The 16,525-nt window shown below is 38.7% G+C and overlaps 1 protein-coding gene across 2 annotated transcripts in view; it reads right to left on the bottom strand.

The window, feature by feature from the left end:
- LOC124612716 (balbiani ring protein 3-like) overlaps positions 1-16,525 on the bottom strand; it is a 249,852-nt gene that overhangs the window by 17,152 nt on the left and 216,175 nt on the right. For both annotated transcript variants that reach the window (XM_047141072.1, XM_047141073.1), the window contains 3 exons: positions 11,496-11,651; positions 4,772-4,984; positions 4,084-4,431 (listed from right to left, as the gene is read on the bottom strand). In XM_047141072.1, coding sequence (XP_046997028.1) covers positions 4,084-4,431; positions 4,772-4,984; positions 11,496-11,651 — 717 coding nt within the window. The remainder of the gene's footprint in view (positions 1-4,083; positions 4,432-4,771; positions 4,985-11,495; positions 11,652-16,525) is intronic.

Raw genomic sequence — 16,525 nt, 5'->3', positions numbered from 1 at the left:
TTCAGTACGTCATTCACTACGTTTCCACATCTGCAACTGCCACCATTGTATCCTTAACCAAAATTTTTTCACTAAAAGACTTGCCCACAATGTTAGCATCCAATAATGGTCCACAGTTTTCATCACAAGAGTTTGTGGTATTTTATGATGCCTGTGGTATGTGTTACATCCTTGCTCCGCTTTCCATCCACAATCTAATGGTGAGGTGGAATGTCTAGAGGAAATGTTCAAAACTCATATGAAAAAGAATGTTGAAAACGAATGTTGCCAACTCTTCGTCTGACATTGCCTTAGGTTGGTTTCTCTCCTCATACCATTTCACGCCATTTGGAGAGAAGAGCCCGGAGGCTTGGACGTCGCCCTAAATGGATTCCAGCTGCTATCGCCAGATACCAGGGCGACATCCCTCCAACATCGACAAGGAGGATGCCCTCTCCTCAAGGCACCATGATCAGCTTTGCCTTCGCATTGACAGCCGGGTGCCCCCTGATGTCACACTATTGCTTCTGAGCCTGTCTACATCAGGCATCCCATCACCTGCTGCTGCCAGTTCTACTCCCTTGTGGGAGAGGGCATCCATCCTTCGTGGCCGAACCAGCAGTTCCTTCATTGCTTCCGACACCATCATCAGGGGTTCCGTCACCCACCATCATCAGGGGTTCTGTCACCCATTCCTGAGCAACTGCTAATATCAGTATCAACAACACAACAAACACTGTCACAAGAGCCGATGCCTGTGGTTGACATGGAAACAGCCCCAGCATCTCCAGTGTTGCCATATGGTTTGACACGGGAAGGTAGGCACAGAATTTGTCCATGCCTGAAGCACTTCAGACTGTATGCTCCTGCTGCAGCATGCCATCTTACCGAGAGCCCAGCAAGGATGTCTCAAGAATCCATAATCTCCATAAGACAGGAGGAATGCAGTTGTGCATAGTGTGTGTGATAGTGTTAAGTTATCCACATACAGTACCTCAAACTTTGTGCGTCTGTGTGTGTGTGTGTGTGTGTGTGTGAGTTGTTAATGCTTCCATGAAATAAAATTGTGTTCAGTCTAGTGGTCATGTTGTACTTATACCTAATTACAACATGCTACAATACTCCAAAGTACCTTAGTCTCAATTCAAAGGTCACTGTGAAGATACAAAGCTAAAAGTATCTGCCCAGAACAACATCATACATAAACTTACTAGCACCACCTGGGGCTCACAGAAAAACATGCTCCGTACATCTGCCCTGGTATGATGTTTCTCTGCAGCAGAATATGTAGCATTGGCTTGATGAAACTCTACACATGGAAAGACACAAAATCTACTGGGAACAGGACTGTCAACATCACCTGGTCCGCAGAAACCTGCCCGATCCTTTAACTACAGAAGACCTATAAGCAGCAAGTGATAAGCTCATCAGGCCAGATGAATTCTGGAGTTTATGGTCCATCTAATAGAATTTTGTTATTATTTTTATTATTTTGTATTGTTGTATTGTATTTTTATTTATTGTATTGTATTTTTATTGTTCCATGTACCTGCATCTAGGACATGTAAAATAAGAAATAAAATAATTTATCACCACCTGTTTTACATAAAAGTTATTTTACTGTTTGTATAACGTTGAAATAACCTCAGGCAATTAAATACTCCTCTGCCTCCAGTCTCAAAATGGTACATATAGCATCTCTATTGTCTATCAAGCATTACAATTTTACAATGACATGAAATGATTTTTGTCATTTGTTTGGAGGATAAGGAACATTTTTAGACATGTGTAACAAATACAGCTCATTAGAAACATGTGGAAAGGCTTGATATCAGTTAAAATCATGAAAATACATGGTCCAGTTCCATTAATGTGACCACTGCTGATGCTCAACATAATGTGCAATACCCACTCACAGATGGAAGGTGGCAGCACTATAATCTGATTAAAATTACTTGATAGTTATCAGTTCGCACACTGAAGCTGGTTTCCTCCAATCAGAGCGCTCGACATCATGTCTGAACTGTTTGCTGTAGTCGAACTGCCGCAATAATTGGTTAGTTCATATCCAATCCCTAGTCTGGCATTCTTTCTCAATGTGTCTGGACCCTGAATCATGGGTCTGGCACTTTTATTTTGTATTTTATCACACACACACACACACACACACACACACACACACACACACACACACACACACACAGAGAGAGAGAGAGAGAGAGAGAGACAAAAAGGTAATGAAATACAGTTCATACACATTACTAACCAAACACTACTGCATACTTCTGCACAGTACACAATTCAGCGTCACTTATACAGTTATCATAATCACAGAGATTGGCTTACATTGGGTAAGCTTCACATGATATTGCATTTAGCCGAATTTTTGAAGGCCTGAATACACCACTGTGACTGCGTCCCCACAATCCCAATACTGTCACTATAAGTTATGGTGTTGTACAATGGGTAGCATATAAGTCTGATGGATAAAATGTTGTAGATTCAAATCTGGTTAAATCTATCAATTTTTTTTATTTATACATCTAATCAAAAGAGTCTGATTATTATTTTTATTCAATTAATTGGTTTAATTGTTTTATTAATTCTCTGTCACGTCATTTTCATCATCATACTGACTCTTTTATTTGATCTAATTTTCTTCCTATCATTCTATCCCAACATTTAAACCCAATCAAGAATTTGTGAAACCACCTCAATCAGGCTGTTCACACCAAGGATCCTCAACTGGGTAACCTAGCACAGCTGGACACAGCACTGAAGTCGGTATGTATCCACAGCTCTGTCCTTCTGGAGCTTCACTGACACTTTTTCTGAATGTATTTCACAGTCTGCACTGCAAAATATGGTTATTCTGGTTTTTGACAGGTGGTCACATTAATGTGACTGGACAGTGTCTGCAATTCAATAATCTTTAAAGGTCAAAAAAGTTTCATTGCCCCAGTAGAAGCTGTCACAAATGGTGAGACATCGTAAAAACTGTAATCACCACAAAATTACAAAACTATTAGCAAAATAACATAGAATACAGTTCCAGAGAACTTGGATGACCAGCAGCAAGTAGGTTTGCTACAATTTAGGAAATGTTAACTCAGTAAATGGTCATCTTTATTTAATGGATGATATGAAGACAAGAATCCATTTACACTTGGAACCACAAGTGAACGATCAAAACTTTAGAACAACAAAAGGTATGAAAACATTTGTATCATTAATAGAACAGACAAATCATGGTTGATAGTGGAAAATTTTTCTGTCTAAATATGAGAAAAATTTGCAAAAAAGTTTTGTATAAAATCTGGTGTACATTCACAGGAATATTAAACAGCATGAAAAAAGAGTAAACTTCCTAGATATATATTTGAGATTTGCCTGGGAGTATAGCGTTGCTGTTAGTAAAATGATCAGTTGATCCTTGGCAGACAATATGTCAACATTCATTATCTACAATACGAAGATCAAAACAATGGCAAAGTACCTTCAGAAAACACAAATAGCACTGCACAAAGCTGCATTATTATCACAAACACCTGTTATCTATTTCTGCTCACTACAGACTGGAAGATTCACAACATATTGTAGAATAAGGAAATACATGGTGCTCAAATAAAGACTAAAGGCTGGAACAGAGGCTTAATATTAATAAGATATAAACAAAAGAAGTTTACCAAATGTAAACTAACAATACGGATATTGAAAAAAGAAGTGGAAGAAGAGTAAAATAATTCTTAATTCATTAAAAGTTCACACTGAAAGCAGGATATGCACTTCAATATAATTTTATTTGCTTTCAATGGGCACAAACAAACTTTTAACATAATGAAGATGGCTAGTTACATCTGAAATAGAGTTCAATCACTGATTCTCTCACAGCCATCACGTCCGCCATTCGTACTCTTATGTGCTTGGTTGTTCTTAACTTTTATACTAACACACTTTTCTTATTTCTATAAAAGCATATTTTTCTTTTTAAGCTTGAGTGTATTTAAACATGTAACTGCCTTGAAGTCTTCTCAGAGCTTTGCACATACATACATTTCTTGTCAAAATGAATTGCTAGTTTGTAATGATGTTGTTTTCACTTACTTGGTTTTGGGCAGCAGACAGCATATTCTCCAAAAGGACTCAAATGACATTTGTGTGATGAAGGGCACTGCAAGCCATTTGGGCCACACTGCATCACTTTAGATGTGTTTTTCAACAACAGAGGGTGTCCATAGAGACAGGGGTTCTCTTTGTGTGGCAAGCACATGGGTACTGGTGGACAAGGCCTGTCTATACATGATACTTTAACAAGGCGACACGTCTCTCCATCACCATTGCACGAGATATCTTCACAAGGATTGCGACACTTGCAGGTCTGGCATCCAAACTGATCCATATGGTGGCCATGCTCACAAGGCTCACATTCCAGTTCAGGACATTCAGCAGGAGCTGCACAAAATATGTATGAGTTTTTAAACAGATTATGTTTCGAGAACACATTAAAAATTATTTTAAACTGCCAGAGTACAGTGATAAAACATATTTCATAGTTTTTCTTTACTTGTGTTCTCATCCTGTCACTGGCTGGCAGAGAATTCACCTTCCTTTTGACAATCACAACCTTTAAGTAACTTAATATGCTACCAGCAACCTAGTAGTACATTTATTATCATTTGAAGTTTATTAATGATTATCTCACGTTAAATACAATCAAGCAGCATCACAAAACAACTTACAAAAAATATATCAAACATATCAAAACCTTAAGTGTAACTGAAACTCTACCTACCACTGCAGGATGGCTGTACATCAGGTGGTGCTCTGGTACCAGGCAGCTCTTCACCTTTCTCATCAACGCACCAACATTGTCTGCTCACAGGATGACACTGAATTTGTTCAAATGACCCATCCTCATCATTGCACTGGGGCACATACAACTGCCTCGCTGGAATGCCCTTCTCGTGTGCTTTATGCTGTACTATTGCCTTTTGATGTTGGCATGCTGAACATTCAAATTTAAAACAAAATTCCTCTATTAATTTTTCTTCAGGGGATCTATGATAGACTATAGTTAGAAGAAGGGCTAACTTAGCCACCAATTCAATGAGGAATCTGACAGGGATTCTATGAAGCCCTGGAGCTTGGTTCAATTGTAATGATTTCAGCTATTTCTCTACACCACTGACACTAATACTGATTTCACTCATCTTTTTAGTGGTACGAGGATTAAATTGGAGCAGAATTCCTGGGTTTTCCTTTGTAACGGAACATTTGAAAACATAGTTAAGAATTTCAGCTTTTGCTTTTCTACCCTCAATTTCAGTTCTTGTCATATTCACTGGGGACTGGACACTAACTTCGGTGCCACTAATTGCCTTTACATATGACCAGAATTTCTTTGGATTTTGTGGAATGTCATTTGACAATATTCTGCTACAGCAGTTACTGAAAGTTTCAAACATTGCCCTCTTGACAGCCAAATGGGTTTCATTTAGCATCTCTCTGTCTATAACCTTACGTTTCGCTTTACACTTATTACACAGCAGTCTCTGTTTCTTGAGAATTTTCTTTATAGGGACTGTATATCACAGAGGGTCCCTCCCATTATAAACTGTTCTACTGGGTACATATCTATACAATGCATGGCCAACTATTCTTTTAAAAACTTGAGCCAGAATTCCTCTACATGCTCCTGCCCTGTGCTGAAAGTTTCAGTTCTTCATTGAGATATGACGTTACTGACCTTTTATCTTGTTTACTGAACATACATATCTTTGTGCTTGTATCATTTGCCACGGCTGCATCATAGCCACTGATACCAGTTTTGACGTGGACATCCTCAAAGAGGTCAGGTCTAAAAAATGGTTCAAATGGCTCTGAGCACTATGGGACTCAACTGCTGAGGTCATTAGTCCCCTAGAACTTAGAACTACTTAAACCTAACTAACCTAAGGACATCACAAACATCCATGCCCAAGGCAGGATTCGAACCTGCGACCGTAGCGGTCTTGCGGTTCCAGACTGCAGCGCCCTTAACCGCACGGCCACTTCGGCCGGCGGTCAGGTCTATTTGTTGTCATTAGATCCAATATATTTTCATGATGAATGGTGTTCCGAGTTATCTGTTCCAGTTAGTTTCCAGAGAAGAATAATAATTTATAAAATATACAGAGTTATTATGAAAGATGTTTTACTGAGAGCTTTTTTGTGCATGCGTATGAAACAAAATTGTTATTCCCCTAAACGTAGCAGAAAAATATCTTGCTAGCAGCACAAATACCTGTTCGGCAATGCATGGTGTGGTTGGTCTGTGGGGGTTGAACGGACCAGACTACAAAGGCTATCGGTCCCTTTTTCCATGACCATGAAACACCCACAAGGGAAAAAAAAAACAGGCAACGGAAATGACGAGGATGACACAGAACAAGACAGACATAGACAAAGTAGAGAAAGGGAATTAAAAGCACACAGAGTGTTACAGTGGCTGGCCGACCATGGAAAAAAAAAGAGCCAACCACCAAGAGACAGACTAAAAACCACAATCTAAAACTGTAGGCCAAAGGCCAGACTCAACACAAAAAAGAAACAAACCCTCAGATCAAGCGATAAAAGCCCCCCGCTCAAATAAAACTCAAAACTAAGCCTGCCATTGCAGCGTCATCGCACTGCATGGTGTCTGTACAGTTTCATGAAGCAGGCCACTGCAAGCTACATGAATGACACACACACACACACACACACAGCCAGCTTTATACCTACAATGTAGGAGCACAGGTGTGTGTGTGTGTGTGTGTGTGTGTGTGTGTGTGTGTGTGTGGGGGGGGGGGGGGGGGGGGGGGGGGGGGTTAAATACTTCTGCTATTCAGTGAGTGATATCCTCTACTCCTAAATTATTAACTATATTTTAAAGAATGCTCAGTACTGGTCTTGCTTGGATATAGCAAAGATGAGTAGTAAGGTAATGAATATTATGCATGTGAGTTTGTGGTTTCAATAAATAAAAATAAAAATAAAATAAAATAAAATAAACTGATATTTACACATTTAGCAAATAGATAGAGAACTGAAGCATAATTTCAAGAGCATGTTGGCAATATTTTGGATTCTGGGATTTACAGCAACTGATGAATTTGAATATCGAAACAAAGTGAACAAAAAGAAATACTTAAAAATTCCATATAAAATTTACTATATTTGATTGAGGAATGATGGCACTTAACATCAGAAAAAGTGCTCTGTTACTGGATCACAGGCCAAAATTAATAAACAAAGGTTAATATCCATTGTACAAATAAACCAAATATTCTAAAGAAAAATAATGGTAGTTTTACAGCATTGTAAAGGTAGCTCTTGGCTACATCATAAGGCAAGCATATGGTGATTATAGACTTGTAACTAAAAATGCTTAATAATTTTAAAATTCCAGATTGGGGGATAAGAGTATTTCCAAGAAACAGAGAGTATTGATTTATTTTCTATAATGTTTACCAACAACAACTTACTGCATCACTCTGATAGAATGCACACCAATGTAACTGCACTACTGCAGATACTTTGTGCACTTCTGGTCATCAGTTTCTTTTATTTTATTATGAAAGTTATCAGGACTGCATAATATTGTACAAATAGCAACAGCAACAAGAATGTATGTAACTTAAATAATGTACCACAGTGTTGATGTATAACAATGCAAGGGTGACTGGGATTACAGAACTGTACATGATCTGTGACACTGAGAATTCACTATGATGTGAAGGCCACATATCAGGGCTTCTAAATGTCAGGGCATGCAGTCAATGAAGGCCTGGGTATGTCCCCCTCACTCAGCAGTTTGTATGAAAGTTCACAAGACAACAGTAGTTATTGAATTACCATGACAAAAATGTTTTTGACCAACCATACCACAGACATATTTAAAGTCAGACCAACGGCAGGTAAACAACAGTACTCTCTGTTCTTCGAAAAAGGCCTGTTCACTTCCCACCATACATGACCAGGCACTATCCAGCTGAAACATGTTATGTGGAGTTACCTGCAGGAGGTGCAGTGTAGTGGGGCTCTAAACCACCCCTAATGAAGCAGTTGATGCTCAAAGTGCCTTCAACATACGCATCTAGATCACACATTGTACCCAATTGTAGCCCAAACTCTAACAAATGACATCTGTCACTCAGTACTCATTAATGCTGACAGCCAGATTGGCGACACAGTAGTGTTTCACATGATTATGGTATAAATGTAAATGCTATATGGCACTGTTAACTGGGAAATTCCACAGGGCGTTTTCAATCACCTATGTAATCACAGTAGGACAGTTTCAAGCAGAAGACATTCAAGGACATTACATTTCCCCACTCAGGTATACCAGAAACAGCATTCGTGACTGCAATTCCAGTGTGAGACATTTTGTCGTTTCTGGACAATGGAGGCTCCCACATTATATGGTACTGAATCTTTGACACAACTGTGTCTGCACCTGTGGCAGTGCTTTAGTGATATACTCTCTTAGAGCCATAAGGACAATACCGTATTTACTCGAATCTAAGCCGCACCTGAAAAATGAGACTCGAAATCGAGGAAAAAAAAATTTTCCCGAATCTAAGCCGCACCTGAAATTTGAGACTCGAAATTCGAGGGGAGAGAAAAGTTTTAGGCCGCACCTTCAAATCAAAACAAAGTTGGTCCATTGTAATATGAGACACAATTTAGGTCGAATGAATGACGATACAGCTACAGTAGTTTGGTTCGAGTTGTAAGCTTAGCAGTTAAGCTTTACCAGATAGCCATTGCTATGCGTCAGGCGCTCCGTCCGTATTTATACGGGTACGATTCCTTTTTCACGTGCTTTGTCTGGTTTGAATCGATTGCGTATTTTTCTTTGATCTGATAAGTGCTGTTCTCTTTGTTATAGGTGTTTATGTCACACTAAGCTGAAAATGCATTACTGTACTGTGTTGTGCATTGTTTCCCACATGATGATAATGAGTGTTTACGGCCTGTCGCTGCTCGCGGCGCGGCTTGCTTTTGTACGCGCTACCGCTGCTTACAATTTAAAAAAATAAGAGAGGAATCGTCTCATTAGCGAAATGATGGCAAGAGACTGCAATTTGTTGTTACTTACACTGCTGCTTTCTTTGAAAATGATCAACAAGAACCAAATTATAGATAGTGTATGATAGAAGATGTTCTGAACCAGAGCCTAGAGAAAATTTTTCTCCATTTGAAAATCTTTGCAGGCGCCTCTTTAGTACATTACATTCTGCACAGAAATTAGTCATCTTAGATTTAAAAATCTAGTCAATTGCCATGCTTCATTTCTGACTGTTTCACTATTAGGCATAAGAATAATATGAATATAAACATGACATGATATGTATATTCTTCCACGTTTGCTATTGTCTCACTCTAGTTTCGTAGTTTATGAGGCAGACAGGAATTAAATGAGATAGCAGCAAACATGAAAGAATACATGGCAAAATGTTTATATTTGTATTATTCTTATGGTGAAGAGAATACTGCATATGATTCACAATTCATAAAAGTTCCTATTAGCAACCATCTCTTCTCACAGGTAGGAAAAAATTCAGAACGTAGAGTTGGCCATATTGACAAACATCCCAAACAGTCTTGCCAGTCAGATTTTTGTAGTACATTGAAATGCTGCTACATTCAAAGATGAACAATACGGAATTTGCATTTACTTCGTTGGATAATGTATGAAAATGCAGTGGTCGAAACTCAGGGCGGAGAAAAAAGCTCGTTTTCCACCTTTTTTTATAAATTTATTTACTGACGCAGAGGTTTTGGCACCAGTATTTATCTTTGTGCCTACAAAGCATGCCTGTGTAGCGCTACATGTATTCGATGGCAGAAGTTAGTTGTGGAAGCACCTACCAACATTTTTCTGAACTTCCGCTTGCTTTGCACTTGATTCTAAGCCGCAGGCAGTTTTTTGGATTACAAAAACCGGAAAAAAAGTGTGACTTAGATTCGAGTAAATACAGTAATACAGTCACACTCTGCTTTGGTCACAATGCATGATCCAGTACCTAACTCTCTTCTACCCTCTGGTTTTCCATGTGCAACAAAATTGTTGCTAAACATGGACAAACTTTTAGTGTATAACAAAGTCATCTCCTGGAGCCCTTGTATTCTGCACTATTCAAACTTACTAACATGCTGATCTGACAAGCCATACTGGCATTTATATTCATATTTCCACTTAGTCTAATGGCTTCTCACTGACTCTTAGCATAACAATGGCTTTTATGATTACAAAAGAGAGGGCACTGTTCTGCCTATACGAAAGCCAGCTTTCTTCAATGTTTATCACTTATTGTTGGTACACTGTTCCATAATCCCCCTGCCCAAGTTTGGATTCATTCAGGCCATTCTTTCTGGGAGCTGGATTTTTAACAAACAATAATGCCAAAAGAATGGAACTACATTATTTTATACATAATCAAACAGTGGAAAGTCCAGGATGGATTAACAATAACATGGAAAGGATAGATTGCTACTCACCACATAGAGAAGGTATTGAGTCGCAGATGGACACAATGGAAGAAATATTGCAAATATTTAAGCTTTTGGACAAAGTCCTTCCTCAGATGTAGAATGCGCTCTCTCTCTCTCTCTCTCTCTCTCTCTCTCTCTCTCTCTCTCTCTCTCACACACACACACACACACACACACACACACACACACACACAAAAGTAGCCCTGTGTGTGTTGCTGCAGTGTGAATCTGTGAGAGTTCTACTTCTGAGGAAGTACACTGTCTGAAAGCTTGAATTATTTGTAGTACTTCTTTCACTGTGCCTGTCTGCGACTCAGTGCCTCCTCTACACGGGACTAGCAATCTTTCCATTCAATATTGTTACCTTATATCTAAAACTCCTATTTTCTTTTATATTTTATCAGATTCTAATGCTTCCATATTCACTTGGTATTTCTCAGTCTAACCTGTAAACACAATTGTAATAGTGTGATTAGAAAAGTAGTAGCCCTTCTTTGCCTTTCTCTTAAGTAGCAAGTGTTCCCCCCACCCCACCTTCCCCACATGTACAGTACGCACAGTGAATAGTTCTAGGGGCATGAACAATACCAGTACTAAGATGACAAATTAAAGCTGATTCCCCATTTGAAACTCATTCTCAACTTGTCAAAAATGTTCAATAGTATTATTAAACAATGGAAACTTCAGATAGGAATATCAACACTGTAGTAAAAGACGGATTACTATTTACCATAAAAAAGACACATTTAGTTGCAGACAGGCACAATTAAAGCCTTTATAAGTATGTTTTAATTGTACCCGTCTGCAACTTAACATATCTTCTTTACAGTAAGTAGTAATCTGTCTTTTCCAACATTGTCAAAAGTACTACAATTAGTGACAATGTAATGCAGAGAGACAGGTTCATCATTCCTAATCTATCAGTACACTTTCTCACACTGAAATCTACAGAACATGATGTTCTTTCACAAAAGGAAATATAAGTTGTACTGTACCTGTAAGAAGAACAGGCTCAATACACTGTGTTCCACATCCATTAGAACAGCATTTTGATGTGGAATTGCAGTCATTGTCTGACTTACATTCATAGTCACAAGATCCAGAATTCATTGGTATTAGATATGGACACTGGCCAGGTTTCTTGGGCAGACCTATAATGAGACAAGTTTTTATAAAGGTGCATATTTACAATAACACTAACTCCAAAATATACGTGTATATCACTTTGTGTAATGTAATTACAAGTATATGAATGCATGATGTCTGTTCTTTAGGACACCATACATTTGTATAACTGATAACTTAGATGGGCAATGGATCCACCTTCTCAGTGTGGATGCACAAATACATCCGACTTCCTGTGGGAATCTCTGAGTAACAAACGGGAGTAAATGGACAGGGACTGTAGACAGGTGGCTCTCAGTGGGAATGTGGATCGGCCATGAGATGTGCTGAGATAATTCATGCAATTGCGATAACACTATGTCCCAGATGGCGCAGTGGTTACCACACCTGCCTAATAAGCAGGAGACCCCGGGTTCGAATCCCAGTCTAGTACAAATTTTCATTCATTGCCGCTGATTCTGCTTAATGTCCTGCTGCAGGTGACAGCATTGAACCCTCTTCAATTTACATGTAATTACAATTGTTAGTTATGATGAGGACATTTTTGTTTCAGTCTACATGTATGGCTCTTTACTTTAGGGCCAATTATACAATGTTGTTGATCTTTGATTAGCACAAAAAATTAAATCAGAAATCTGTGATATATTAGATTATTTTGATGTAAACTAGGATCAACTCTGAATAGCAAAATTTTGCATATCCAGTCACGTTCAAATGTAGTCGTCAGCGCATAATGTAGTGACACAACAAAAGAACACATTTTATTTTGTGTAAATACTGGTAGAAAATAATACGCCTACAAAGTATTTTGTGACAGAGTCCTTGGATCGAAAGTTCTTGGTTAACTTGCAATGTCAAATTCAGATAAAAATCTCAAGCTTTTGATCAGCACCTCCACCATCATTGTGAGGATTTAAGTGTGACATAGTCATTAAAACATACACGACTGGAACAGGAAACAGAGGTAATGACAGTGGCACGTAAAGTGCCCTCCGCCACATACTGTTGGGTGGCTTGTGGAGTGTAAATGTAGATGTAGATGTAGATGTAGATTTTATTCAAGTTTGATGTGGCAAGTCAACAGAGAACTTTTTATTCAAGTTAAAAAGAAGTAAATAATAAAGTAGTTGTTGGTAACATTCCAATACGTCCTAAGTTCACATTACTTTTTTCGATCTTTACTGCTAGGTTAAGGTGGAATATCAGAGATGTACACAATAAGTGCAGATAATAATTGCTCCCACAAAAATTGCTGGGGAAGACTCATTCATGTGAGAAAGTTTAAATATTTCATAAGACACTTAGTGGCAGAATGAGGTAGTGAAACTTCAACCATTTGGTTAAGTTAAGTATGTAGAGTTCACCAGCAGCCAATAATAATTAAACATCTCTAAAAATGCTCTCTATGCTTGATTAGCAGTAATTACACAATTCAAATTAAGCTTTTAACTAACAAATGAATGCTTAAATAGCAATGACAATTGCATGCACATTGATGAATAGAAATAGTAGGCACATCCAAGTCAATGAGCAAATTTGTGTTTATTAGGTAATTTCTAACTGCAGTTGTGTCTCACTGGTTATGTACTGGAATTTGATATGTAAGGACTGGAATTTGATTGCAGGCTGGGTCCAGTATTTCTTTTTTCTCTTTCTTTGTCGCTTCTTTCATGTTGGCAATGTCTATTACAGTGAAAAATGCTGAGCAGCATTGTGGTTTGAGGCCACATTAAACTTATGGTAAGTCTGTTCAAAGATTTGAGAAAGGCGAGGGTACACCAACTCCAAGAGGACTATCCCTAGCAAATCACTGTTGTTGTCAAACCAACCTTCAGGTTGGTGACAGCTCCATCTAAGCAGCCAATAGTTCTCTAGCACTGAATAACAATGTCTCTAAAACCCATAATCTACTAAAACTTTCATTGACGTAGGAAGTTGCCTAAACCTATGGTCAATGATCTGTGATACGTATATTTTCATTATGCTCAGTAAGCTTCTGAAATCCAGACATGGCACCACTGTCATTTCCAGTTTCTGTTCGTAGTAAAATCGGCAGTGCCAACTAGGTGCCTGTGAAGTGTCAGCTGCTGAATATTCTCTCTACAGTATTGTTTATAAAGATAATTATGACAGCTCTATGTTTTGAAATCACACTGTTTGAACATACCACATGCTGTTTCCCTAGGTTTCTGGGTGACTTTGGGAGCAGCGTTCTGTAGAACAGCACTGTTGTTGTTGTGGTCTTCAGTCCAGAACCTGGTTTGATGCAGCTCTCCGTGCTGCTCTATCCTGTGCAAGCTTCATCATCTCCCAGTACCTACTGTAACCCACATCATTCTGAATCTGCTTAGTGTATTCACCTCTTGGTCTCCCTCTACTATTTTTACCCTCCACGCAGCTCTCCAATACTAAACTGGTGATTCCTTGATGCCTCAACATGTCCCACCAACTGATCCCTTCTTCTACTCAAGTTGTGCCACAAATTTCTCTTCTCCTCAATTCTATTCAACACCTCCTCATTAGTTATGTGATCTACCTATCTAATCCATAGCATTCTTCTGTAGCACCACATTTCGAAACCTTCTATTCTCTTCTTGTCTAAACTGTTTATTGTCCACGTTTCACTTCCATAGATGGCTACACTCCATACAAATACTTTCAAAAACGACTTCCTGACACTTAAATCTAAACTTGATGTTAACAAATTTCTCTTACTCAGAAATGCTTTTCTTTCCATTGCCAGTCTACATTTTATATCCTCTCTACTTTGACCATCATCAGTTATTTTGCTCTACAAATAGCAAAACTCATTTACTGCTTTAAGTGTCTCATTTCCTAATCTAATTCCCTCAGCATCACCCAGTTTAATTCGACTACATTCCATTATCCTCATTTTGCTTTTGTTGATGTTGATCTTATATCCCCGTTCAACTGCTCTTCCAGGTCCTTTGCTGTCTCAGACAGTATTACAACATCATCGGCGAACCTTAAAGTTTTTATTTCTTCTCCGTGGATTTCAATTCCCACTATGAATTTTTCTTTTGTTTCCTTTACTGCTTGCTCAATATACAGATTGAATAACATTGGGGATAAACTACCACCATGTCTCATTCCCTTTCCAACCACTGCTTCCCTGTCATGCCCCTCGACTCTTATAATGGCCATCTGGTTTCTGTGCAAATTGTAAATAGCCTTTCGCTCCCTGTAATTTACCCCTGACACCTTCAGAATTTGAAAGAGATATTACAGTCAACATCTTCAAAAGTCTTCTCTAAGTCTACAAATGCTAAAAACATAGGTTTGCCTTTCCTTAATCTATATTCTAAGATAAGTCATAGGGTCAGTATTGCCTCACGTGTTCCAACATTTCTATGGAATCCAAACTGATCTTCCCCGAGGTCCGCTTCTACCAGTTTCTTCATTCGTCTGTAAAGAATTCGCGTTAGTATTTTGCAGCCATGACTTATTAAACTGATAGTTTAGTAATTTTCACATCTGTCAGCACCCGCTTTTTTTGGGAGTGGAATTATTATATTCTTCTTGAAGTCTGAGGGTATTTCGCCTGTCTCATACACCTTGCTCACCAGATGATAGTTTTGTCAGGACTGGCTCTCCCAAGGCTATCAGTAGTTCTAATGGAATGTTGTCTACTCCCGGAGCCTTGTTTCGACTCAGGTCTTTCAGTGCTTTGTCAAACTCTTCATGTAGTATCATATCTCCCATTTCACCTTCATCTACATCCTCTTCCATTTCCATAATATCGTCCTCAAGTACATCGCCCCTGTATAGACCCACTATATACTCCTTCCACCTTTCTGCTTTCCCTTCTTTGCTTAGAACTGGGTTTCCATCTGAGTGCTTGATATTCATGCAAGCGGTTCTCTTTCTCCAAAGGTCTCTTTAATTTTCCTGTAGGCAGTCTCTATCTTACGCCTAGTGACATATGTCCCTACATCCTTACATTTGTCTAGCAATCCCTGCTTAGCCATTTTGCACTTCCTGTCGATCTCTTTTGAGACACTTGTATTCCTTTTTGTCTGCTTCATTTATGCGTTTTTATATTTTCTCCTTGCATCAAGTAAATTCAATGTATCTTCTGTTACCCAAGGATTTCTACTAGCCCACGTCTTTTTACCTACTTGAGCCTCTGCTGCCTTCACTATTTCATCTCTCAAAACTACCCATTCTTCTTCTACTGTATTTCTTTCTGCCATTCTTGTCAATTGTTCCCTAATGCTTTCCCTGAAACACTCTAAAACCCCTGGTTCTGTCAATTTATCCAGGCGCCATCTCCTTCAATTCCCACCTTTTTGCACTTTCTTCAGTTTTAATCTACAGTTCATAACCAATAGATCGTGGTCAGAGTCCACATCTGCCCCTGGAAATGTCTTACAGTTTAAAATCTGGTTCCTAAACCTCTGTCTTACCATTATATAATCTATCTGAGACCTTCAAGTATCTCCAGGCCTCTTCCATGTGTACAACCTTCTTTTATGATTCTTGAACCAAGTGTTAGCTATGATTAAGTTATGCTCTGTGCAAAATTCTACCAGGCAGCTTCCTCTTTCATTCCTTACCCCCATTCCATATTCACCTACTACATTTCCTTCTCTTCTTTTTCCTACTATCGAATTCCAGTCACCCACGACTATTAAATTTCGCCTCCCTTCACTATCTGAAAAAGTTCTATATCTCATCATACATTTCATCAATCTCTTCATCATCTGCGGAGCTAGTTGGCATATAAACGTGTACTACTGTGGTGGGGGTGGGCTTCGTATCTATCTTGGCCACAATAATGCTTTCACTATGCTGTTTGTAGTAGCTTACCCGCATTCCTATTTTTTTTATTCGTTATTAAACCTACTGCTGCATTACCCCTATTTGGTTTTGTATTTAT

The sequence above is a fragment of the Schistocerca americana genome, chromosome 4 (assembly GCF_021461395.2).
Source record: "Schistocerca americana isolate TAMUIC-IGC-003095 chromosome 4, iqSchAmer2.1, whole genome shotgun sequence".
Taxonomy (NCBI): domain Eukaryota; kingdom Metazoa; phylum Arthropoda; class Insecta; order Orthoptera; family Acrididae; genus Schistocerca; species Schistocerca americana.
This window is presented reverse-complemented; position numbering and strand designations above follow the sequence as displayed.